Source organism: Schistocerca piceifrons, chromosome 1 (assembly GCF_021461385.2).
Source record: "Schistocerca piceifrons isolate TAMUIC-IGC-003096 chromosome 1, iqSchPice1.1, whole genome shotgun sequence".
NCBI lineage: Eukaryota > Metazoa > Arthropoda > Insecta > Orthoptera > Acrididae > Schistocerca > Schistocerca piceifrons.
The window spans coordinates 359858020-359885096 of record NC_060138.1 but is presented as its reverse complement, the minus strand read 5'-3'; the positions used below and the strand labels follow the sequence as shown (position 1 = coordinate 359885096).

The window sequence follows — 27077 nt, the reverse complement described above, 5'->3', positions numbered from 1 at the left end:
AAGCAGATTTCCTGGGTTGTCATATCTAATCTTGATACTGCACAGCACTCCAAAAGCAACTTTTGTCACTTAGTACTATTCTAGTCTTGAATGTATTACTAAGTACTTTGCAGATGAATTAGTCCCTCTTTTAACTATAATCCATTATAGATCCGTAGAACAAAAATCCATGTCCAGTAATTGGAAGAAAGCACAGATAACACCCATCTACAAGAAGGGTTGTAGAACTGATCCACAAAACTATCAGCCAATATTTCTGACATTGATTTGTTGCAGAATCTTAGAACATATTCTGAGCTCAAACATAATGAGGTACATTGAACAGAATGACCTCCATGCCAACCAGTGTGGATTCCAAAAACATGGGTCATGTGAAATCCAGCTCACACTTTTCTCACATGACGTAATTTAAAGCTTTGGATCTAGGCAGTCATGTAGATGCAGTATTTCTTGATTTCTGAAAAGCCTTTGATTCAGTACAATACCTACACTTATTGTCAAAGGTACAATCATGTGCGATATCAAGTGAAATTTGTGGCTGGATTGAGGACTTTTTGGTAGGGAGGACACAGCATGCTGTCATGGATGGAGAGTCATAGTCAGATGTGGAAGTAACTTTTGGAGTGCTCCAAAGAAGTATGTTGGGACCCTTGCTGTTCATTCTGTGTATTAATGACCTTACAGACAATATGACTGGTAACCTCAGACTTTTTGCAGATGATGCAGTTATAAATAATGAAGTACTGTTTGAAAGAAGTTGCATAACTATCCAGGCAGATCTTGCTAACTTTTTAAAGTGGTGGAAAAATTGGCAACTTGCTTTAATTGTTTAGAAATATAAAACCGTACTTTTCACAAAATGAAACTACATAGTATCCTATGACTGTAATATCAATGAGTCACCATTGAAATTGGCCAACTCATACAAATATCTGGATGTAACACTTTGTAGGGATATGAAATGAAATCATCACATAGACTCAGTTGCGGATAAAGCAGGTGGTAGATTTTGGTTTATTGGTAGAATATTTGGGGGAAGTGCAATCGGTCTACAGAGGACATCGCTTACAAACCACTCTTGCGACCCATTTTAGAATATTGTTCAAGTGTGTGGAACCCACACCAAACAGGACTATTAATAATATTCAGAGAAAGGAAGCATGAATGGTCTCAGGTTAGTTTGAGGCACAGGAAAGAAAGTGTTAAAGTAATTCTGAAGAAACTGGACTTGCAGACTCTTGAAGATAGGTGTAAATGGCCCCGAGAAAGTCTATTAACAAAGTTCTAAGAATCAGTTTTAAATGATGATTCTGGGAACATACTACAAACGCCTACATGTTGCTCACATAGTGATCATGTGGACAAGATCAGAATAATTGCAGCACACACAGAGACATTCAGTCAATCATTCTTCCCATGCTTCATACGTGGATGGAACGTAACTGGTACATTGGGACGTGCCCTCTGCTGTGCACTTTGCAGTAGTTTGCAGAGTATGGCTGTAGATATGATTTCTTAAAATCATGGTATGGAATGAGGTCCATACAAGTCTCCACAGTATCCTGCTCAGAACCTATGCTCCTTCTGCACCCATTTTCCTGTCCTATGGCTCCTACATTTGTCACAGTCTCCACTGGAAGACATGCTAGACGCAACATGCTACCACCAACTGTATGAACCTCGTCACTGGCAAAACATATACTGTCAAAGGGAGAGCTACCTATGAAATAAAATGCCATGTACCAGCTGTTACATAAACGCTGTATGGACTGTTATGACTACTACCAAGCTATCACTTAAGATGACTGGATGTAGACAGAGAGAGTATACCTTTGACATACAATATCCTGCTGCGAAGCACACTACAGTAGGGCAGTCATGACCTTGGTGCATGTTTCACTACAGGGGCCATCTGGATTCTCCCTCCTGATGCCAATTTAACAGAACTCCACAGCTGGAAGTTGTCATTACAACGTATGCTTGGCTCTCATCACCTACCTGGCGTAAATAACTATAACTTTTCTTCGCTACCTATTATTTCTCTATTAAATTAAATTAGATTAAATTCAGTTTTCGTTCCATAGACACAAAAGTGAGATGATTCTCATGGATGTGGAACAAGTCAGAGAGTATAACATAAAAAAGTAAAACATTCGAATATACACTCCTGGAAATGGAAAAAAGAACACATTGACACCGGTGTGTCAGACCCACCATACTTGCTCCGGACACTACGAGAGGGCTGTACAAGCAATGATCACACGCACGGCACAGCGGACACACCAGGAACCGCGGTGTTGGCCGTCGAATGGCGCTAGCTGCGCAGCATTTGTGCACCGCCGCCGTCAGTGTCAGCCAGTTTGCCGTGGCATACGGAGCTCCATCGCAGTCTTTAACACTGGTAGCATGCCGCGACAGCGTGGACGTGAACCGTATGTACAGTTGACGGACTTTGAGCGAGGGCATATAGTGGGCATGCGGGAGGCCGGGTGGACGTACCGCCGAATTGCTCAACACGTGGGGCGTGAGGTCTCCACAGTACATCGATGTTGTCGCCAGTGGTCGGCGGAAGGTGCACGTGCCCGTCGACCTGGGACCGGACCGCAGCGACGCACGGATGCACGCCAAGACCGTAGGATCCTACGCAGTGCCGTAGGGGACCGCACCTCCACTTCCCAGCAAATTAGGGACACTGTTGATCCTGGGGTATCGGCGAGGACCATTCGCAACCGTCTCCATGAAGCTGGGCTATGGTCCCGCACACCGTTAGGCCGTCTTCCGCTCACGCCCCAACATCGTGCAGCCCGCCTCCAGTGGTGTCACGACAGGCGTGAATGGAGGGACGAATGGAGACGTGTCGTCTTCAGCGATGAGAGTCGCTTCTGCCTTGGTGCCAATGATGGTCGTATGCGTGTTTGGCGTCGTGCAGGTGAGCGCCACAATCAGGACTGCATACGACCGAGGCACACAGGGCCAACACCCGGCGTCATGGTGTGGGGAGCGATCTCCTACACTGGCCGTACACCACTGGTGATCATCGAGGGGACACTGAATAGTGCACGGTACATCCAAACCGTCATCGAACCCATCGTTCTACCATTCCTAGACCGGCAAGGGAACTTGCTGTTCCAACAGGACAATGCACGCCCGCATGTATCCCGTGCCACCCAACGTGCTCTAGAAGGTGTAAGTCAACTACCCTGGCCAGCAAGATCTCCGGATCTGTCCCCCATTGAGCATGTTTGGGACTGGATGAAGCGTCGTCTCACGCGGTCTCCACGTCCAGCACGAACGCTGGTCCAACTGAGGCGCCAGGTGGAAATGGCATGGCAAGCCGTTCCACAGGACTACATCCAGCATCTCTACGATCGTCTCCATGGGAGAATAGCAGCCTGCATTGCTGCGAAAGGTGGATATACACTGTACTAGTGCCGACATTGTGCATGCTCTGTTGCCTGTGTCTATGTGCCTGTGGTTCTGTCAGTGTGATCATGTGATGTATCTGACCCCAGGAATGTGTCAATAAAGTTTCCCCTTCCTGGGACAATGAATTCACGGTGTTCTTATTTCAATTTCCAGGAGTGTAGATATTTCCTCATTTGAACTGTTGTTTGTTATAACATAGCGGCAAAGACAGATTGTCAACTTACATCTTAACTTATCCTTGAGATCTCAGAATCTGTCAGGGAAAAATTCGAAAACTTGTCTGAAAATCAGGAAAATATCAGAGAATTTCAGTTGGGGAAACTTGTGGCAACCCTGATCCTGAATCCCAAAACTGTTACAGCAGAATGAAATTTCTGCTAGCTGCCGTATTTCCTAGCCTGTTCTGTCATGGAGATTTCTTTCCCCACACCTCTTCAAGCTGTGGCACTTTTTTCCTCTGCCCCACTCTTCTGCAGGATTGCTTCATTTCTATGATCTCCCTTCACGTGACCATGATTGGGCCGAGAAGCAAGGATCACATCGCAGTTACCCATCTGCGATGAATCTTTACAGATGCTAACCAAAGCAGAGGTGACGGTAGTGTAGGCGCCCCGGTGGTCCTGGTCGCCTACGGTAGACTGGATGGCCGAGCGGTGACCTCTCCAGTTGTCAGGATGCTAGGAAATGGCTGTAGAAGCGTCAGAAACGCCAAAGAAACATTATTATGTCATAATATCTTTATTCCTGCCGAGTACAATGTGGCTTGGTGATATCAACGACCTTCCCCGAGTCCTTGCTGACTCGTAGCGATGACACCAGACCCGGGCCACACCAGTCTTGCTAGCGCAGCGCCGCGTGCTGTGACGTAGTGGAGGAATTCCCTTACTTCGGCCGCGCATGGCTGGTGGTGCCTGGCTGGGCGGAGGCTCGGCTGCGGACGGCAAGAGGCTCCGGGTTGGAGTCCCCGGCACTGTCGGCACCAGAAGCGTTCTCGTAGTGCGGAGTGTACTCTGTCCCACCCTGTCTTCTTCCCTGCTCCTCCTGGTGGCTCGTGTGCGGTGGACAGGCTGCAATCCCCCAGCGTCGTCCGCTCACCCGGTTGTAAAGGTGGATGCACAGGGCCTAGGCTCCACACAATCTCGACGACGGCTCACTGATGTGGTCAGCATTGGCAGCGAGCGAGTCTGCTGCGATGTCTGCTAATCCTGGGTTGATGATTGACAGCGGCAATAGAGAGGACCAGAGCTGATACTGTCCCGTCACGTCTGCTGTTTGTTGGGCTGCCCTTACTGCAACATCTCCTTAATAAAGATTAACTTGTTGATCACTGAGCTGGGCACTACGCAGTGACCCAGTACACATCTAACTGCAAGTCTAGCTGCGAGTGCGAGTGCCTTGTTGCTGTCAAAGCTGGCGTATTTAAAGGAAGCACAAGCGACGTCCTGACGTCATGCTCGTTTGTAATGACCGCATTTGTTCCACTTACACTGCTGATTCATCTGTCATACTCGCCCCTTAGGTGTTCTTGCGACAGAGTTACATGTTGTTGCGGCAGACTTACGCGAAGTTGTGAAATGCAGTACAGCTGACACTATACCTCTGTCTTGCACTCTACGAAAGTCTCCGTCTAACATAAACCCATGTCCTAAGCAATTCTCTCTTGCCTGTTGTGCGTAACCAGGCCATTGCCCTGGCGTGACGACACATTCTGATATATGTGCAATTCTCTTACTTCTTGGCTAACTTACTGTCTCTGGCTCTCGGCATAGGCAACGAAACTTTGACAATATTCCGCGTTTCCAACTCTTTACTATTCCACCCCACTACACATCCCCCTCCTTTAAGAAAATTCGTCCCGAATTTTACAATTCTGGACTTACTGGTTGTGCACAACATACTTCTTTATACTCTACAGGTATCTTACAACTACTCCTTCAACACTGTCAAACTTTTTTTTCCACTAATAATCTATTTACACTTAATACTGATTCCAATCTTATCACTGGTTACCTATTTATATTACATCCCACTACTCCCTATCCATCCCATCTGTAATTGATGTACGGTTGTTATTTCAGAACGAGACATCTTTTTCCATATACAAAAGTAAGTTGCACGAATAAACACTAGAACTAAGATTATGCTAGTCGTTGACACACCAAATATAATTGTGTTTTACTTACGTTTCTCCCGATATTGCTGCACGTGCTGCAGTAGTTGATTAACTGAGATCTGCTCTTTTTCTGAGATAATCAGGCTATCTAAGGATTGTAGCAATGTGGGATCCAAGGACTCGTTAATAAACGTTAGGTTCTGAAATATGTGTGGTGCTTCCTCTGGGTAATACAAGATAGGCTGTGTCACGTTAATTATTGTTGTACCCGTGAAAGTAACTGGTAGGTGAAAATGCTTCCCCACTATTTCACATCCAGTACCATTAATCAATAACCCACTGCCCTGCAATTCAAGCTTTGATGTATCTGTCAATCTACCATTTCTGTAACAAATGGCAACTATGGTCTCTAGTTCGAACACAGAGTAAATCCAGTGTTCCCCAACTTTCTGGAATTTCGGTCTCAGTAGGAACACCTTTTCGCATTCTAAGGTTCCCATATTCCCCAAGAACAACTGCATCTCACACAAATGATGTGGGTTGCCACCTCCTTTGCTGGACAAATAAAAACACTTCCCCTGAAACAGTCTGTCAAATCTTCCGTAGACATTACCACATGAGCACTCCTCCGTCTTGACACTAACAACACTTCCCGAGTTTGCACTTGCACCCACTTCTCCTCTGCAGTAGTGTAGCAGTACCAGACTGACGAAAAGTTTCCCGGGCCACTTCCTGGCACGGCACCTGAAGGAAAAGGAACCCATGTCAATCGCTCCCTTCTTTACCACGTCTAAAACACACAAATGACAAGTAAAAACTACACATACCCTATTACCTAATAACAATAAATATGACATGTTCCTCCCTGAGGACACTTAATCTACTTATCCCTAGACCTAAGTGCATAAGGAACGTTCATCTGCTGTTCTTTTAGCTTCGGTACCCTCACACCCTTTGTTACTGCTGGAGGAATCTGCAGTAACGCATCCACTGCGCCCTTAAACGGCTTAATCCTACTCACATGAACTACTGACGACTTGGTTGGTAACTGCAACTTTACGTTCACTGGAGACACTATTTCATTTACCTGATACGGTCCAGAATTTTTCGTCAAAACCTTCTTCGGGTTACCCTTCGGAACATAAGAATTAGCCAACAATACCCATTGACCAATCCTGTATTGCGGCAGTTTACCTGTTCTTTGCCCAATACTCTCTTGTTTCTCCAAAGCTTTAGTATTAGTACGCCGTACCCTTTGCCAAATCTCTCTTAATTTCTTGGCGAAATTCTTCACTGACTCATCCTGTGAACCTACCTGAGGTTTGAGCACATCAAATGGTGATGGCATTTTCTGACCATATATTACCTCATACCGGGAGAGCCCCGTTCCTGTATGAACTTTCGCATTATATGCGCTTGTCAACAGATTTAAATACACATCCCAACCCGTGTGTTCTGAATTTACGTAATGTTTAATCATCTTAACTAACGTCCTATGAACCCGTTCTGTTCGTCCATTCGACTGAGGATGAAATGGGCTTGTCCACAATTTCTTAACTTTCAATAAACGGCATAACTGCTTCATCAGCTCCGACATAGAGTTACTGCCCTGATCTGTAATTATAGTATCAGGCACACCATACTTCAGCAACCAGTTATTTACTAAGGCTTACGTAACAGTGCTTTCCTTCTGATCTGGAATAGCTACCGTTACCAGGTATCGGGAAAAATGATCTAATATTGTTAATACGTATTGATTACCCGCTTGGGTGTTGTTAAATTCTCCGATTACGTCTAATCGTATGAATGCGAACGGATGATCCATTTCAGGTAGTCTCTGTAACTGAATTTTCTGATGACTTAAATCTGCTCTCTGCGCACATGGTATACAATTTTGCACGTACTGCTCTACATCATTGCGACGAGTCTTCCCCCAAAACCTTTCAGCTACCCGTCTATCAGTCGTTCTTTTACCACCATGACCCAACAATACATGGTTGTGCGCTTGTTTCAACACTTCTTCCCTCAGCGACTCCGGTACTACGACGCGTAGCCTGCACTTCGTCTTCCTGCAAAGCAACCCATCTTGCATTTCAAACTGCGGTTGCGTTCTGAACAATTGACACACTCTGTCAGTGGCTTGCGCCTTTATCCACTCCTTCTCACTTATGCCCACAACTTGTACAGCTGCTATTTTTCTACTAAGCGCATCTGCATTCGTATGTTTTACCCCTGGTTTGTGAATTACATCGTAGTCAAATTCACTTAGTTTCAGTGCCCATCTCGCTAAACGACTCGAAGGATCCTTCAACCCCAACAACCACTTCAATGCTTGAACTTACGCCCATATAAATAACAGTGAAAATACGAGATACCATAAATCACTGCTAACATTTCTTTCTCTGTAGTTGAATAATTCTTCTCTGCCTTATTCAGTTGCCTGGAAGCATAAGCCACTGGATGTTCCTGTCCATTAACCCTCTGAGAAAGAATACAACCTACAGCAATATTACTAACATCACAAGTTAGTATGAACTCTTGTTCAAAATCAGGAAGTATCAACACTGGGTCTGATGTTAGTATCTGTTTGAGCTTCTCGAATGCCTCCTGACACTGTGCTGTCCATTCAAACTTAACACCTTTCTTTAACAATCTTGTTAATGGATGTGCAATTTCCGCGAACCCCTTTACATATCGTCTGTAGTAATTACATAAACCGACATATAGCTGAACTTGTTTAGTGGTCTATGGTAGTGGAAAATCACGCACAGCCGACGTTAGACGAGGATCCGTTCTTACCCCATCCTGACTGATAATATGCCCAAGATAAGTCACTTGCATCTGAGCAAACTGACATTTCTCGACATTAAGCGTAAGATTTGCCGCTCTTAGCAGCCTACTAAATACTTCGTTCAGTCGTTCCACATGCTCTTCTATATTACACGAAAAAGTAACAATATCATCGAGGTATACCATAGCAATCTTCGGTTTCAGTCCCCAAAGCACAGCATCTAACAGATGCTGGAAAGTAGCAGGAGCGTTTTTCAACCCAAATGGCATTCTGCGATACTGAAAGTGACCAAGGCTTGTTGTAAAGGCCGTCTTCGGTCTATCCTCGGGACTTACTTCTATATGATGGTACCTACTCTTTAGATCTAGTGCCGAAAAATATTTACACCGACCTAGGTTATCAAATTGTTTCCGTGATGTTCGGTATTGGATACGCACCTGTTACAGTTCGTGCATTCAATAAACGATAGTCACAACAAAACCTATACTTTTTAGTACCGTCCAATGACTTCTTAGGAACTAACACTATGTTGGCAGACCACGGGCTTTCACTGTTCTCTATAATAACGTCCCTTAGCTGTTGATTAATAAATTCTTCCACTAGTTGTTGTAGGTGTTTCACTATCCTGTATGGTTTTCTATAGACCGGTGGACTATCGCCAGTCGGTATACAGTGCTGTGTAATAGGAGTTGCTGGTAATGGACCTTCTGAATTAAACAAATCTAAATACTTTAATAACAAAGCTTCCATAGCTATCCGATCACCATTCTCCAAATGACGAATCTTATCACGTAGTACAGATGCCTTGACGGTTTGCTTGACGTTATAATCACCATGGGATTCACCTATATCCTCATCGTCGAGTATTTCCAAACTTGCTACCACTAAACCCTTTGGGAGATCCACTTCATCTGCCCCAAAATTATTTACACTGACCGGAATCATCAGTTCCCCATTTATATCTGTTACACGTGCAACGCTCCTCCTAATAAAACAATGCATTTCAACCAATGCTTCATTGCTCTGCAGTGGCTCCACCACACATAGTCTCTGCTGTGGTACATCGGTACCTACTGACAACCAAACTAACTTCCCTGTATCCGAAGGCACTTTGACATGCGTAATGATCTTTAATGCCCTTGTACACGGTACAATTGGTGAACAACGGATGCACCTCGCGACGTAGAAACTTTTACAGCTGTTGTACCCATTGAAAACAAGTTTCCACTAATTTCAACTGTACACTGTGAAAGATTAATTTTGGAATTGTGTTTATCGAGGAAGTCCAGTCCGAGAATCACAGAATACCCTTGTCCCACAGTTGGCAACACTTCCATTTGCTCTCCGAACTCTACAGTTCCAATCTTAAAAACGAGCTGTGTTGTACCCAATGATTGCAACTCATTATTCCCTACTCCACGTAATCTATACCTAGGAGTACCTAGTCTTCTCCTACCCACGAGGTCTAGACTAGCAACAGATACATGTGCCTCTGTATCAATCAAAAACTTACATCTGTTATTCCTTACAACACCCATCAAGCAACAATCCGTCTCTGTACTAGTATTCACTGTACTTCTGCTTACCGGGAATGTCTTCCGACGGACGAAACACTCCCGTTCCCGTTTAACGCTTTTTCCTGTTTATTCCCGTTACCATTCTGCTTACTATGACACTCATTCGCCTTGTGACCGTAGCGTTTACAAGCATAGCACTGCGGCTGTCTACATTGAGCCTTCATGTGACCTTTCCTCCCACAACGGTAACAATTCCTCTCCGACGCAAAGATGCGTTTATCATTGCGAACCCTTGTTGCAATGTCTATCTCCTGCAGATGCGTTGTAATACGCAGTGATGCAGCTAAATCCCCCGGATTCTCCATCCTAACCCTACAAGAAAATTCTGCAGGAATTCCCCTGAGGAATACATCGAGGGCTCTGTTTTCTGCCTCTCCTAGTAACACACGATCTGCATCAGGATAACCCGATAATTCATAGGTCTGCAAATTAATTTTCCGTGTCCTATCTGAAAAAGACTCCACTGTCTCATTGACCTTCTGTGTCAAATTAGCTAGCTTCTCCCTAAAAAATCTTGCACTATTCTGCTTACGATATCTTTGTCGTAACCCATCTGCCAATTCTTCAAACGTGCTCGCTTACTAAGCGTCTCATGGTACATCACGAACGTCTTAGCTTCCCCTGCAAGACACAAATTTGCCATACGTGACGTAGTTACGTCCGACCAATTGCTCATTGCAGCTGTTGCCAAAACATCGTTAATGAACGCTGTGACATCCTCTGTTGTTTTACCCGAGAAAGGCGTGATCAGGTTAGCTACTGAAGGATACATTGCAATGTTGGACATTGCTACTGACTTGCACTAGCGCCGAACGCAAGGTCTCCATTTGCGTCATTAATTCTACATGACATAACTTATGCTGCGCATTCTCTTCTAACAATGTTGAGACTTGCTCCGTCAGAGCAGCTATACTCACTTCAGTACTAACGGATCTTGTTTCCGGCATGATTTGTGCAAATTACCAACAACTTACTCTATACTGAATTTACTCCTCAGAACAATAACTACTCAACTCCTTTGCCACAGTTGAGCACTACACACAAGAAGACAAACAAGATTCACAGTGCACAACGAAACAAAATTAATCCTTCCGCCTTGTTATTGCCCAGCGACACAGTCTACAATTGTGCGCTGCGTGACCAAACCGTCTACAAATTGAACATTCTACTGGTACAAACTTTGTGCATGGCTCCGCATGCCCCGTTAAATTACACACAGTACAACTGACTGGTATCAAGTATGTTTCCCTTAAACCCAGGTAAATCTGCTGTCCTCGCGGGTCTCACAAAGTGCACTCCCAATAAAGACCGTGCATCCATAGTTATTAAAAAATCGCCTCGTGCACTTACCACTACACCAAATCTGTAGGCGGTGGGCGCGAGTGTGTCTGATACCAAATCTGTAGGCAGTGGGCGCGACCACTTCTGACACCAAATCTGTAATCAGTCGGCGCGACCACTTCGGACACCAAATCTGTAAGCGCCCCAGTGGTCCCAGTCGCCTACGGTGGACTGGATGGCCGAGCAGTGACCTCTCCAGTTGTCAGGATGCTAGGAAATGGCTGTAGAAGCGTCAGAAACGCCAAAGAAACATTATTATTTCATAGCATCTTTATTCCTGCCGAGTACAATGTGGCTTGGTGATATCAACGACCTTCCCCGAGTCCTTGCTGACTCGTAGCAATGACACCAGATCCGGGCCGCACCAGTCTTGCTAGCGCAGCGCCGCGTGCTGTGACGTAGCGGAGGAATTCCCTTACTTCGGCCGTGCGTGACTGGCGGCGCCCGGCTGGGTGGCGGCTCAGCTGCGGACGGCAAGAGGCTCCGGGTTGGAGTCCCCGGCGCTGTCGGCACCAGAAGCGTTCTTGTAGTGCGAAGTGTGCTCTATCCCACCCTGTCTTCTTCCATGCTCCTCCTGGTGGCTCGTGCGCGGTGGACGGGTGGAACGGGCTGCAATCCCCCAACGTCGTCGGCTCACGCGATTGTAAAGGCGAATCCTCAGGGCCTAGGCTCCACACAATCTCGACGATGGCTCACTAATGTGGTCAGCATTGGCGGTGAGCGAGTCTGCCGTGATGCCTACTAATCCTGGGTTGATGATTGACAGCAGCAGCAGAGAGGACCAGAGCTGGTACTGTCCCCTCACGTCTGCTGCTGGATGGGCCGCCCTTACTCCAACATCTCCTTAATAAAGATTAACGTGTCGATCACCAAGCTGAGTGCTACGCAGCGACCCAGTACACATCTAACTGCAAGTCTAGCTGCGAGTGCGAGTGCCTTGTTGCTGTCAAAGCTGGCGTATTTAAAGGAAGCACAAGCGACGTCCTGACGTCATGCTCGTTTGTAATGACCGCATTTGTTCCACTTACACTGCTGATTTATCTGTCATACTCGCCCCTTAGGTGTTCTTGCGACAGAGTTAATTGTTGTTGAGGCAGACTTACGCGAAGTTGTGAAATGCAATACAGCTGACACTATACCTCTGTCTTGCACTCTACGAAAGACTCCGTCTAACACAAACCCACGTGCTAAGCAATTCTCTCTTGCCTGTTGTGCGTAACCAGGCCATTGCCCCTGCGTGACGACACATTCTGATGTATGTGCAATTCTCTTACTTCTTGGCTAATGTACTGTGTCTGGCTCTTGGCATAGGCAACGAAACTTTGACAATATTCCGCGTTTCCAACTCTTTACTATTCCACGCCACTACAGTAGATCTTAGTGGGTGATCACAATGCAAGTGTGGGCATAGAGGGGCTCCACTTGATATTTACAAAAAAATATAAGCATAGACATTTTCCTACCTGTTATTTTTCCCCACCCCCTGATCTGTCTACCAGGTAAATTGATGTAGCTGTCTGCTCTTATTGACTTTTGCGTGCAACATGTTTTTCTTCTTGAAGTGTCTGTATTGTTTATTATCCTGCCTTCAGTGTTTGACTTCTCAGGTTTTCAAATCTCGTCTAGTGCAGACTCTACAATCAGTCTTTCCCTTTCATCCAATCCAGTAAGTTTTCCATAACCTGGTTCTGGGCGACTTTTCCATAATTCTTCCTACTTAATATACCTTGCCAGTCCTTTTCCTTCATCTCTCTGCCTTTCCCTTCAATTCTTCTACCAGAAGAAGGAGCCTTTGGCTTCAAAAACTTGCGCATTTCTATATATTCCATACGTGTTTTCTCCTGACATCGCCTGGTGAATAGATATTACAAGACTTGTAATGTAAATGTTGTAGAGGAAGAAGGTATGTATTTGCTAACATATACTGTCATGCTGATCCTGTATCTGTTTTGGTTAATTAATTAAGCTGACTTTAATTAAGTGTCTGATTAAATTGCCTCTTACTGGTTAATTATGTAGATAGTCAAACATTCAGATAGGTCAATCACTGTGTATTAATGAGTGCTTTAATCTGACAGGCCGATCCTTTTTGTGGCACTTAGTTACAATTATTATTATTATTATTATTATTAAATATTTACTGAAAATCCATTACAGACTCCTTCTTGGCTCTATAACTAATTACACGTGTCACTTTCATAGTCTACACAAAGGAAATTGTCTGTCTTTCTTTTTAAAATCTTGCATCATACTTCACCTTTGCTATAAGTACTGTATCTACCTGAGTATAAGATGACACTGATTATAGATGGCTCCCCCCCCACCACCACCACCACTGCCCTTTTTTTTCCTTCAAGAGGCTTCTTGAGAAAAATTTATTTTTAACATATGCTGATTAATCAACATTGCAAACTATTGATATCAAGTATCTACCTAAAAAGTTAACACCATACCTGTTCTAAATATATATCACTTATTGGACAATTTAAAATCTAGGATGGAATGTAACAGTATCATGAAAAGGAAAGTTTCCACTCATCATATAGTGGAGATGCTGAGTTGCAGATAGGCACAACAAAAACAATGTCACGAATAAAACTTTTGGCCAGTAAGGCCTTCGTTAAAAATGGATCTCACGCTCACACACACACACACACACACACACACACACGACTGCAGTCTCAGGCAACTGTAACCACACTGCGAGCAGCAGTGGCTGGTGCTTTTTTTAGATGGAAGTCAACAACAACAACCAGTCCTTGTAGAATGACTAAAGTTTTTGTTGTTTTCCAGTGTTGTTAATGTGATGGCTACACTTTGATTGTTATGAATCACTGGTGTAGCATAGATAGGTAACAAGTTTGATGGGAAAGCTGTCCATTGCAGTTTGCCTTTTTGCACCAGTGGAAACCCAGAACGAAATATCATAGATGAATGAGGAGAGCTTTGGCTACTGTTGATCGAACAGTTTGATTGAGGCCATTGTGCTCATGGTAGATTGTGGTAATCTGAAGTGGTAGTATGAGATCAATAGGTTGGAAAGTGTATTGTGCAAGGCCACTGTTTCAATCAAGGAGCCAGTATATAGGAACTTGTGATTGCAGACCAAGTATGTTTTACAGAGGGGTCAGAACAGCCCTTTTTACATGGTCATTCATTGCTCACATTTTTTATTTGGTCCATAGTGTGTAAAATTCAACAGTACCTTAGAACATGAATTTTTTATTATTGTTATTTTTGATAGTCTTCTTGGATAGGCTGCCGGGTACTAAAATCAACACAACTCAATATTTCGGTGATTCGTGTTCGCTGTCTTCAGGAGAGACACTGCTGAACACACCATGTGTGGCACATTTGCTACCCATCACAGATCGACTTGTGTCACAACCTATACGACAAAAATTATGTATTGTAGTCAAAGACTATTCTCAAATACTCATAACAGCCAGTCCAAAGTACATTGTATTGTGATGTGAGATAGTATAAAATTACACATCTTGTTAAGAGGAAAACCTTTGTGTTATTAATCAAGTTGTCAGCCAATCTAACTAAAATTGCCTTTTTTAACACTGTTCCAAGAAAAGAACAACCAGCAATTAGCAGAGTCTTGTCAAATTTCATATAATGTCCCTCATTTAAACAATGTTCTGCTACTGCTGATTTTTCAGGCTATTGTAGCCTCATATGACCGTGATTTTCTGTGCACTTGTCCTGGACAGTGACACAGAATTTTATATATGCCAGGCTTCCTAAGTGTCAAATCATCCATGACAGATCTAAGTAGTTCCCTAACCTTGGTATGTGGATGAAACAAACTCATAATGTCAAATCTCTTTAAAAATTTTCCATTCTTAAAGGACACGATGCTCTTAACAGATTTTTGGGCCACTTCAACAGCTATCATCGCAGTATTAAATTTACCATGGAGATTAAAAGTGATGGGAAACTACTGTTTTTGGACATAATGGTTTGCAAAAACATTATGGTACTCTAGAGCATAATGTTCACAAAACTGACACAGTTCCAGTGTCGGACTATATGTATCAGCATATACCATAGTCCAAAGATCGCCACTGCATTGGTTCGGAGGAGGGCAATTTTTAAACAAAGATGCTTTAACTTACCAAACAAGAAAGCGCTGGTATGTTGAGACACAGTAAAATAAAACACACACACACACACACACACAAATATTCAAGCTTTCGCAACCCATGGTTGCTTTGTCAGGAGGGAAGGAGAGGGAAAGACAAAAGGATGTGGGTTTTAAGGGAGAGGGTAAGGAGTCATTCCAATCCCGGGAGCGGAAAGACTTACCTTAGGGAAAAAAAGGATAGGCGCACACACACACACACACACACACACACACACACACCCATCCGCACGTATACAGACACAGGCAGAACACATGTAAATGCAAGGAGGTTGGGCAGAGATGTCAGGCAAGGCGGAAGTATGGAGGCAAAGATGTTGTTGAATTACAGGTGAGGTACAAGGGGCAGCAACTTGAAATTAGCGGAGGTTGAGGCCTGATGGGTAACAGTGAAGGGCAAGTTCCCATCTCCAGAGTTCTGATACGTTGGTGTCAGTGGGAAGTATCTAGGTAACCCGGACGGTGTAACACTGTGCCAAGATGTGCTGGCCGTGCACCAAGGCATGTTTAGCCATAGGGTGATCCTCATTACCAACAAACACTGTCTGCCTGTGTCTGTTCATGCGAATGGACAGTTTGTTGCTGGCCATTCCCACATAGAAGGCTTCACAGTGTAGGCATGTCAGTTGGTATATCACGTGGGTGCTTTCACGCGTGGCTCTCCCTTTGATCATGTACACCTTCCGGGTTACGGGACTGGAATAGGTGGTGGTGGGAGGGAGCATGGAACAGGTTTTACACCGGGGGGCAACCTACGAAAGTGCTGGCAGGTCAATAGACACACAAACATACACACAAAATTCAAGCTTTCGCAACCAACGGTTGCTTCATCAGGAAAGAGGGAAGGAGAGGGAAAGACGAAAGGATGTGGGTATTAAGGGAGAGGGTAAGGAGTCATTCCAATCCCGGGAGCGGAAAGACTTACCTTAGGGGGAAAAAAGGACAGGTATACACTTGCGCGCACACACACACATATCCATCCGAACCTACACAGACACAAGCAGCCATTTGTAAAGGCAAAGAGTTTGGGCAGAAATGTCAGTCGAGCGGAAGTACAGAGGCAAAGATGTTGTTGAAAGACAGGTGAGGTATGAGGGGCGGCAACTTGAAATTAGCGGAGGTTGAGGCCTGGCGGATAACAAGAAGAGAGGATATACTGAAGGGCAAGTTCCCATCTCTGGAGTTCTGACAGGTTGGTGTTAGTGGGAAGTATCCAGATAACCCGGACGGTGTAACACTGTGCCAAGATGTGCTGGCCGTGCACCAAGGCATGTTTAGCCACAGGGTGATCCTCATTACCAACAAACACTGCCTGCCTGTGTCCATTCAGGCGAATGGACAGTTTGTTGCTGGTCATTCCCACATAGAAAGCTTCGCAGTGTTGGCAGGTCACTTGGTAAATCACGTGGGTGCTTTCACACGTGGCTCTGCCTTTGATCGTGTACGCCTTCCGGGTTACAGGACTGGAGTAGGTGGTGGTGGGAGGGTGCATGGGACAGGTTTTACTCCGGGGGCGGTTACAAGGGTAGGAGCCAGAGGGTAGGGAAGGTGGTTTGGGGATTTCATAGGGATGAAATAAGAGGTTACGAAGGTTAGGTGGACGGCGGAAAGACACTCTTGGTGGAGTGGGGAGGATTTCATGAAGGATGGATCTCATTTCAGGGCAGGATTTGAGGAAGTCGTATCCCTGCTGGAGAGCCACATTCAGAGTCTGATCCAGTCCCGGAAAGTATCCTGTCACAACTGGGACACTTTTGTGGTTCTTCTGTGGGAGGTTCTGGGTTTGAGGGGATGAGGAAGTGGCTCTGGTTATTTGCTTCTGTACCAGGTCAGGAGGGTAGTTGCGGGATGCGAAAGCTGTTTTCAGGTTGTTGGTGTAATGGTTCAGGGATTCCGGACTGGAGCAGATTCATTTGCCACGAAGACCTAGGCTGTAGGGAAGGTACATTTGATGTGGAATGTGTGGCAGCTGTCATAATGTAGGTACTGTTGCTTGTTGGTGGGTTTGATGTGGACGGACGTGTGAAGCTGGCCATTGGACAGATGGAGGTCAACGTCAAGGAAAGTGGCATGGGATTTGGAGTAGGACCATGTGAATCTGATGGAACCAAAGGAGTTGAGGTTGGAGAGGAAATTCTTGAGTTCTTCTTCACTGTGAGTCCAGATCATGAAGATGTCATCAATAAATCTGTACCAAACTTTGGGTTGGCAGGCCTGGGTAACCAAGAAGGCTTCCTCTAAGCGACCCATGAATAGGTTGGCGTACGAGGGGGCCATCCTGGTACCCATGGCTGTTGCCTTTAATTGTTGGTATGTCTGGCCTTCAAAAGTGAAGAAGTTGTGGGTCAGGATGAAGCTGGATAAGGTAATGAGGAAAGAGGTTTTAGGTAGGGTGGCAGGCGATCGGCGTGAAAGGAAGTGCTCCATCGCTGTGAGGCCCTGGACGTGCGGAATATTTGTGTATAAGGAAGTGGCATCAATGGTTACAAGGATGGTTTCCGGGGGTAACAGATTGGGTAAGGATTCCAGGCGTTCGAGAAAGTGGTTGGTGTCTTTGATGAAGGATGGGAGACTGCATGTAATGGGTTGAAGGTGTTGATCTACGTAGGCAGAGATACGTTCTGTGGGGGCTTGGTAACCAGCTATAATGGGGCGGCCGGGATGATTGGGTTTGTGAATTTTAGGAAGAAGGTAGAAGGTAGGGGTGTGGGTGTCGGTGGGGTCAGGAGGTTGATGGAGTCAGGTGAAAGGTTTTGTAGGGGGCCTAAGGTTCTGTGGATTCCTTGAAGCTCCGCCTGGACATCAGGAATGGGATTACCTTGGCAAACTTTGTATGTGGTGTTGTCTGAAAGCTGACGCAGTCCCTCAGCCACATACTCCCGACGATCAAGTACCACGGTCGTGGAACCCTTGTCCGCCGGAAGAATGACGATGGATCGGTCAGCCTTCAGATCACGGATAGCCTGGGCTTCAGCAGTGGTGATGTTGGGAGTAGGATTAAGGTTTTTTAAGGAGGATTGAGAGGCAAGGCTGGAAGTGAGAAATTCCTGGAAGGTTTGGAGAGGGTGATTTTGAGGAAGAGGAGGTAGGTCCCGCAGTGACGGAGGACGGAACTTTACCAGGCAGGGTTCAATTAGGATAGTGTCTTGGGGAGTTGGATCATTAGGAGTAGGATTAGGATCATTTTTCTTCATGGCAAAGTGATATTTCCAGCAGAGAGTACGAGTGTAGGACAGTAAATCCGTGACGAGGGCTGTTTGGTTGAATCTCCCAGATCTCACTGTGATGGAGCACTTCCTTTCACGCCGATCGCCTGCCACCCTACCTAAAACCTCTTTCCTCATTACCTTAGCCAGCTTCATCCTGACCCACAACTTCTTCACTTTTGAAGGCCAGACATACCAACAATTAAAGGGAACAGCCATAGGTACCAGGATGGCCCTCTCGTACGCCAACTTATTCATGGGTCGCTTAGAGGAAGCCTTCTTGGTTACCCAGGCCTGCCAACCCAAAGTTTGGTACAGATTTATTGATGACATCTTCATGATCTGGACTCACAGTGAAGAAGAACTCAAGAATTTCCTCTCCAACCTCAACTCCTTTGGTTCCATCAGATTCACATAGTCCTTCTCCAAATCCCGTGCCACTTTCCTTGATGTTGACCTCCATCTGTCCAATGGCCAGCTTCACACGTCCGTCCACATCAAACCCACCAACAAGCAACAGTACCTCCATTATAACAGCTGCCACACATTCCACATCAAATGGTACCTTCCCTATAGCCTAGGTCTTCGTGGCAAACGAATCTGCTCCAGTCCGGAATCCCTGAACCATTACACCAACAACCTGAAAACAGCTTTCGCATCCCGCAACTACCCTCCTGACCTGGTACAGAAGCAAATAACCAGAGCCATTTCCTCATCCCCTCAAACCCAGAACCTCCCACAGAAGAACCACAAAAGTGCCCCACTTGTGACAGGATACTTTCCGGGACTGGATCAGACTCTGAATGTGGCTCTCCAGCAGGGATACGCCTTCCTCAAATCCTGCCCTGAAACGAGATCCATCCTTCATGAAATCCTCCCCACTCCACCAAGGGTGTCTTTCCGCCGTCCACCTAACCTTCGTAACCTCTTAGTTCATCCCTATGAAATCCCCAAACCACCTTCCCTACCCTCTGGCTCCTACTCTTGTAACCGCCCCTGGTGTAAAACCTGTCCCATGCACCCTCCCATCACCACCTACTCCAGTCCTGTAACCCGGAAGGTGTGCACGATCAAAGGCAGAGCCACGTGTGAAAGCACCCACGTGATTTACCAACTGGCCTGCCTACACTGTGAAGCTTTCTGTGTGGGAATGACCAGCAACAAACTGTCCATTCGCATGAATGGACACAGGCAGACAGTGTTTGTTGGTAATGAGGATCACCCTGTGGCTAAACATGCCTTGGTGCACAACCAGCACATCTTGGCACAATGTTACGCCGTCCAGGTTATCTGGATACTTCCCACTAACACCAACCTGTCAGAACTCCGGAGATGGGAACTTGCCCTTCAGTATATCCTCTCTTCTCATTATTCACCAGGCCTCAACCTCCTCTATTTTCAAGTTGCCGCCACTCATACCTCACCTGTCTTTCAACAACATCTTTGCCTCTGTACTTCCACCTCAACTGACATCTCTGCCCAAACTCTTTGCCTTTACAAATGTCTGCTTGTGTCTGTGTATGTGCGGATGGACGTGTGTGTGTGTGTGTGTGTGTGTGTGTGTGTGCGCGCGCGCGTGTGTGTGTGTGTGTGCGCGCGCGCGCGCGCGCGCGAGTGTATACCTGTCCTTTTTTTCCCCCTAAGGTAAGTCTTTCCGCCCCCGGGATTGGAATGACTCCTTACTATCTCCCTTAAAACCCACATCCTTTCGTCTTTCCCTCTCCTTTCCCTTTCCTGATGAAGCAACCGTTGGTTGCGAAAGCTTGAATTTTGTGTGTATGTTTGTGTTTGTTTGTGTGTCTATCGACCTGCCAGCGCTTTCATTTGGTAAGTCACATCATCTTTGTTTTTAGATATATTTTTCCCACGTGGAATGTTTTCCTCTATTTTTTATATCTGGGGGCATATCCTTTATGACTGGAAGAATTTATTGTAGGTTTGACAGTAAGACTTTGTTCTGTCCACCTGCCAACATTAGGGCACTGCATGTCTGTGTCAAGGATGATTTGGCACTTTGGAAGCCTGGCACATACAAAATCCCTTGTCAGAATGGGAAGGCTTACATCAGCCAGTCAATTCACACAGTTCAGAACAGATGGGTGAAACGTTGATGTCACATGAGGCTACAACAGCCTGAAAAATTGGTTGAAGTGTTGCCAGTATGCCCCCTCCCCCCCCCCCTTTTTTTAGCAGTCTTTGTAAGGAAGAATATTGAAATTGGCTTGTCATACAACTTGATTAACAGAGACAAAGGTTTTCCTATTAGTAGTGCATAGAGCCCTGTACTATCTCGCCTCAAAATACAAAATTCTATGGTGTGACTGTCCTGACTGTTTGAGGATAGGCTCTGACTACAATACATCATTGGTGCTGGTGTTCAATTATAGGTGATGCCGCAAGCCCCAGTCTTCAAGGCGGCAACTGTGGTGGGCGGAGCATGGGGCTTGTAAGGTACCAGGGCCTGTATAGGCTGACAGTTTCCAACCTTGTCATCAGTTTTCAGCAGGACTCAGCAGCAGCAACAGCAGCATCTCTCCTAAAGATGGCTGACATGTTGATCACAGAAGTATTGCATCATGATGAATTTAGGCTCTGGCAACAAATGTGACTGAATTACTAAGAATTATTATGCTGGGAAAGCCTACAAGATCACATACGTATAGTTGTGGCTTCTTGTTCATAATTAATTTTCTAGTGCAGCTAATTGTTATATTGTTATCATTTTAGAGAGAGCAAGAAACAGTCTGTTCTTCAGGAAGCAGAAACACGATTGCGCCAGCTGGAGGTAACACAGTTCAAAGCAATTGCCAAGCAGTTGTTGGGAGAAGACCCGTATCAGTTTCTTCGAGCATACACGGCAGGTGAGAATAATTAAATTCTGTCATTGCATGTCTGCTGTGTGGCTGTTGGAGTAGGCATACTTGATATTTATGCTATATAATGGGTTTTTACTAGCTGGGTAGGTGGGAGCAGTTTCTACAGTATAGGGATTTGTATCATATGAGGACTGGCTGATGGCTAATGGAAAAATACCATTATTATTAAATGTTGAGATTCCAATTTGACTTACTAATCAAAAATTACTTGGATGTGCATTTCTGGTAGACTCTAGAGGCACATGCTGCTAAGGTTTCTAATTTTTTCAGGAGTATATTCTTCAAAGTAAGGAAGGTGGTCATTCTTTGTGAAACTTTGATTCCTAGTATGTAGCAGGGTAAGGGCCTTGTTATTTGCAGTGTCTACGTCATCAGTTACTGGGAGTATTTTTTACAAGAGTAAACTTGGAATTGTTGCTATCCAATTTCCATACTCTTCTCCCTCAACTACGTCACACCACTGATAATGAAGGAAAATACAGACACACCATACCAGTGGTAACAAGATTAGCTTTGATTTTTTGAATTCTTGCTACCAAGGATGATTACCCCAGTTTGAAGTCAGCATTGTGTGTGTGTGTGTGTGTGTGTGTGTGTGTGTGTGTGTGTGTGTGTGTGAGGGGGGGGGGAGGGGGGTTGGACTGCAAATATATGGTTCCAGAGTACCCATGCAAGAATGGGATGTGCTGTAGATACAAACTACACACATCAAAAAAAGTTTTGCGTCACCCCTGTTTCCAGAACTCCTGAAGATAGACATTGACTGTGGATATTGTATGACAGACACAGTCCCTTTGATTGTTTAGAGATGTCACTAAACCCACCCAAAGATGTAAACCACCATGCATGAGCAACACCTATTAGACAGAGTGGGTCCGACAGCCAATCAGTTCCAGGAAGGGGTACACGGCTCGAGTTGTTTGTAATTCAGCCCTGCCTAGATAGTCAACACCACGGATCGATCACATCTGTATTGTTACTTTGTGCCAGGAAGGGCTCTCAACAAGGGAGTGTCCAAGCATCACGGAGTGAACCAGAGCGATGTTGCTCAGATATGGAGGAGATACAGAGAGACAGGAACTGCCGATGACATGCCTCACTCAGGCCGGCCAAGGGTTACTACTGCAGTGGTTGACCACTACCTACCGATTATGGCTCGGACAAACCCTGACAGCAGTGCCACCATATTGAATACTGCTTTTTGTGCAGCCACAGGATGTCGTGTTATGACTCAAACTGTGCGCAGTAGGCTGCATAATGTGCAACTTTACTCCCGACATTCATGGCAAGGTCTATCTTTGCAACCACGACTTCATGCAGCATGGTACAGATAGGCCCAACAATATGCCAAATGGACTGCTCAGGATTGGCATCACATTCTCTTCACCTTTGAGTGTCATGTATGCCTTAAACCAGACAATCATCGAAGACATGTTTGGAGGCAACCCGGTCAGGCTGAACACCTTAGACACACTGTCCAGTGAGTGCAGCAAGGTGGAGGTTCCCTACTGTTTTGGGCTGGCATTATGTGGGGCCGACGTACACTGCTGGTGGTAATGGAAGGCGCCAAAATGGCTGTACAATACGTGAATGCCATCCTCCAGCCAATAGTGAAACCATATCGGCAGCATGTTGGTGAGGCATTCGCCTTCGTGGACGACAATTTGCACACCCATCATGCACATCTTGTGAATGACTTCCTTCAGGATAATGACATCGCTTGAATAGAGTGGCCAGCATGTTCTCCAGACATGAACCCTATTGAACATGCTTGGGATAGATCGAAAATGGCTGTTTATGCACGAATGTGACTCACCAACCACTCTGAGGGATCTACGCCGAATCGCCATTGAGGGGTGGGACAGTCTGGACCAGCAGTGCCTTGATGAACTTGTGGATAGCATAACACCATAAATAGAGGCATGCATCAATTCAAGAGGACGTGCTACTGGGTATTAGAGGTACCGGTGCGTACAGCAGTCTGGACCACCACCTCTGAAGGTCTCGCTGTATGGTGGTACAACATGCAATATGTGGTTTTCATGAGCAATAAAAAGGGTGGAAATGATGTTTATGTTGATTTCTATTCAAGTTTTCTGTACGGGTTCCGGAACTCTTGGAACCGAGGTGATGATAAACTTTTTTTGATGTGTGTATTTGTGAAATAAGTGGCGCTATAGAGGAACCAGGACAGCTTCGGTGTGTTTGTATGTAAAAAATTTAAGTATAGTACAATCACATTATTAGTAAAAGTTCTGTGTGTAAGAAATTGTGCTATTCAGACTTCCTCTTTTACGTTTCAATTGAAGATGCAGGGAGCTGACTCCAAGGACACCAGTGCGTCTCAAATAATGAAGAAATCCTCCAAACTCTCTCTTTTTAATAATAATAAATTTTAACTTTATCTGAGGGGTCTTTCACCATGTACCTACACATCCTTCAACATTTATTCATTGGATAAGCATGCAAAGACTTTTTGTTTTGTTCGGGTTTATCTTCGTTGTTTCCGTATTGTTAATATTTATGAGGAATTGTAGACGGTAATTTTGCTTCTCTTTGTATTTACAGTCAGCAGAATTAACAAGTCAGGAAAAGGAAATGCACAATAATATTTCATGTGTTTCTCATTAGATCACTTGACCAAAGTTCGAACACTAAGCAAAATATTAATGCTTGTGAAAACAGAAAATTTAAGAATGACACACTGTAATATAAAAGCACCAAATGGGGAGTACCACAGTCAGGTGAAGGTCTGTTGCAGGTGTCTCCTCATTTGGAAGGGAGAGACTGAAGACTGTCCTCGGTGGCCCATGCTCGCAGATCATATGGAGATGTGACTTTAACAGGGCATACACGTACTCGCGTCTTCCATAAATTACTGCACGCATGTAGAGCACATGGGAAATTGCCCAGGAGTAGAGGCACCTTTACATGGGAGGAAGTGCTTCATACCAGTTGTATGTGGTGTAGGATGATATGTACCAATGTTGCATGCTAGAGAGTGTTCCTTACCTGTTGTGTGTGTCAGAGGGTGTTTTGTACCAATATTGTGGCAGTGGGTGCTTCATGCGAATGTTACTGGCAAAAAATGGACCATTTTTGTGTGGCATAGGATGTTTCATATCTACGTTGCAAGGCAGAGTTTGTTCTTACTAATGTTGCATGACAGAGGGGGCTTCATAATGGTATTGCAGGCTAAAGTTGCACCCTACTGATGTTATATTGCAAAGGGTGCATTGTGTTAGTGTTGCTTTGTAGAAGGTACTTATTACTGATATTACATTGTGGAGGGTGCTTCTTAGTGATATTACATGTCGCAGGGTGCTTCATATGATATTGCGTGACGGAGGCTGTTTCATACCAATGTTGCATGATGGAGGGTGCTTTGTACCAATGTTACATGGCAGAAAGTGTTTCATACCATGTTCTGACCAATATTACGTGGCAGTGGGCATGTAATAACAATGTTGCAAGGTGCTCACTATCAGTGTTGCATGCCATAGGGGGCTTCATATTAATGTTGCGTGACAGAGGACACTTTGTATGAATGTTGCATGGCAGAAGGTGCATTCTACTGATGCAGCGTAATGGAAAGTGCTTTAAGCCAGTGTTGTGGGTGAAGGGTGCTTCTTACTAATATTATGTGGCAGTGTGTTGTGTAATGCAGCAGAGGGTGCTCTGTACCAGTGTTGCACATAGGGAGTGGTTCATACCAGTGTCGCATGGCGGGAGGTGCATTGTACCTTGTTGCAGTGTGGATGGTGCTTCATACCAACTGTATGTAGCAGAGGGTACTGCATACTGATGCTGCGAGGTAGAGGATGGTCCATACCTATATTGTGTGGCAGACGGTGTTCCTTACTTACTTTGGGTGGTAGGGGTGCTCATACCAATGTTTTGTGGCATGGTACTGATCATGCTCAGCAGGTGGGTGCTCCGTAGTTACGTTACATTGAAAATGCAGAAAAAGGTCGCACAGAAAATGTAGCTTGTGCCGGATTTAAGGGGCTGACAAGTGACCATAATTTGTGGCAGACTATGCCATACTGGCTCAGCTTTTGGGTAGATTGGGTGGCTTGGTAGCTTACAGCTTCCATCATTGCCACAAGATGCCACCCCAGACACCAATTAAATATAGAACAGATAACATTTGTGGCTCCTAAAAAATTTTTGAACCACCCTTCTTAAACTGTTTACCTTGTACAAAAGTGATGGTTTTTAATAACCTGACATTGTTCTTTGAATTTTTATAACTCTGTGCAGTAGTCCATCAACAAAACTACCACCATGCCAAACTCACTGTCCTGTCGTAGAAACTTAGTGCTACCTGTGTGAAGCCAGGGCTGGTGTGGGCATATGTTCATGTCTCCTGTCCTTTCTGAGTAACAAAGTATTCACTTCAAAGCATTACAGGGACTTCTAATTGTACAGCTGACTCAGTTACTTCACAGATATTGTTTGAAAATATTGACATCCACAGAAGAAAGCTGAACATGCATTGTAATTAAAAATAATCTTTTATATGCAAAGTGTCATACACTATACGTATGTAGGAATGTATTTATTTTTACATTGAGGCGCTCATTGTTTTCTGAACTGTCCCAGTGATATGATGCTAAGATACTACTAGTTTTTTTATCTTTTTTAGGTTTGCAGGAATATATTGAAGCTCTAACATTTTACTACTTCATTAAGATCAATGATCTGCAATGTTGGAACCATGTGCAAAGAAATTTGGTGTTCTGTAGTGATAAAGAAGCAGAAGAAACAAAAGGATGTAAAGAAAATGAAGAAAGCAAGACTGAAGACAGCTGTAATAACAAGGATAGTGCTGGTGACAGCAGTAACACTTCTCATGACAAACAAATATGTCTAGTTCCACAGACTGAATATATACTGGGGGTTGCTGATCTCACAGGAGAATTAATGCGAAAGTGCATTAATAATGTTGGACTGGGTTATATTGAAAGCTGTTTTCAGACATGTGCTTTTGTGAAGGACATTTATACAGGATTTTTGCGTATAGGAAATATGGGTCCTAAGGAATGTACAAGAAAGCTCTACACTTTACGACAAAGCTTGACCAAAATGGAGACTGCTTGTTACACAATACATGTACGGGGGTCAGAGATTCCAAAGCACATGCTCGCTGATGTTTTTAGTGGAACCCAGGATGATTTCATTCATGAAGAGGATGAAGGGTTTTACTAGATATAGAATAAAACAGACTGCCTTTGTAGTTTTCATTACAGCTGAAACCAACATTGAAATGAAACTGTCTTTTCCAAAATTGGAGAAAAAGTTTTCAGAAACCATGTCTGCCTGTATTATTTGTCTCGCAAAATAAAATCTTATATGATATTGCTTTATTTGTTTGAAAAGGAATTTTTTCTTTTGCGAAGACTGAAGTACTGAATATGTAGTTCTAGGCCTGCTGCAAACTTCTACTAGTGAATACATGGTGCATTTTTCTCTTGTACGTAGTCTCTCCTGAAATTTAGTGTATTCACCAACTTGAACATGGATGGGTTTAAGCATTACTGTGTAGTGTATTTGCAGACCATATGGTAGCCCTCTGTGTATGATAAAATATTTGC

The 27077-nt window shown here is 44.6% G+C and overlaps 1 protein-coding gene across 1 annotated transcript in view; it reads left to right on the top strand.

The window, feature by feature from the left end:
* LOC124788858 (translin-associated protein X) overlaps positions 1 to 26849 on the top strand; it is a 49808-nt gene extending 22959 nt beyond the window's left edge. Inside the window, exons 3-4 of the mRNA XM_047256144.1 lie at positions 21332 to 21465; positions 26129 to 26849. Of these exons, the coding sequence (XP_047112100.1) occupies positions 21332 to 21465; positions 26129 to 26691 (697 nt within the window). The 3' untranslated portion in view covers positions 26692 to 26849. The remainder of the gene's footprint in view (positions 1 to 21331; positions 21466 to 26128) is intronic.
* The last annotated feature ends 228 nt before the right edge of the window (positions 26850 to 27077 follow it).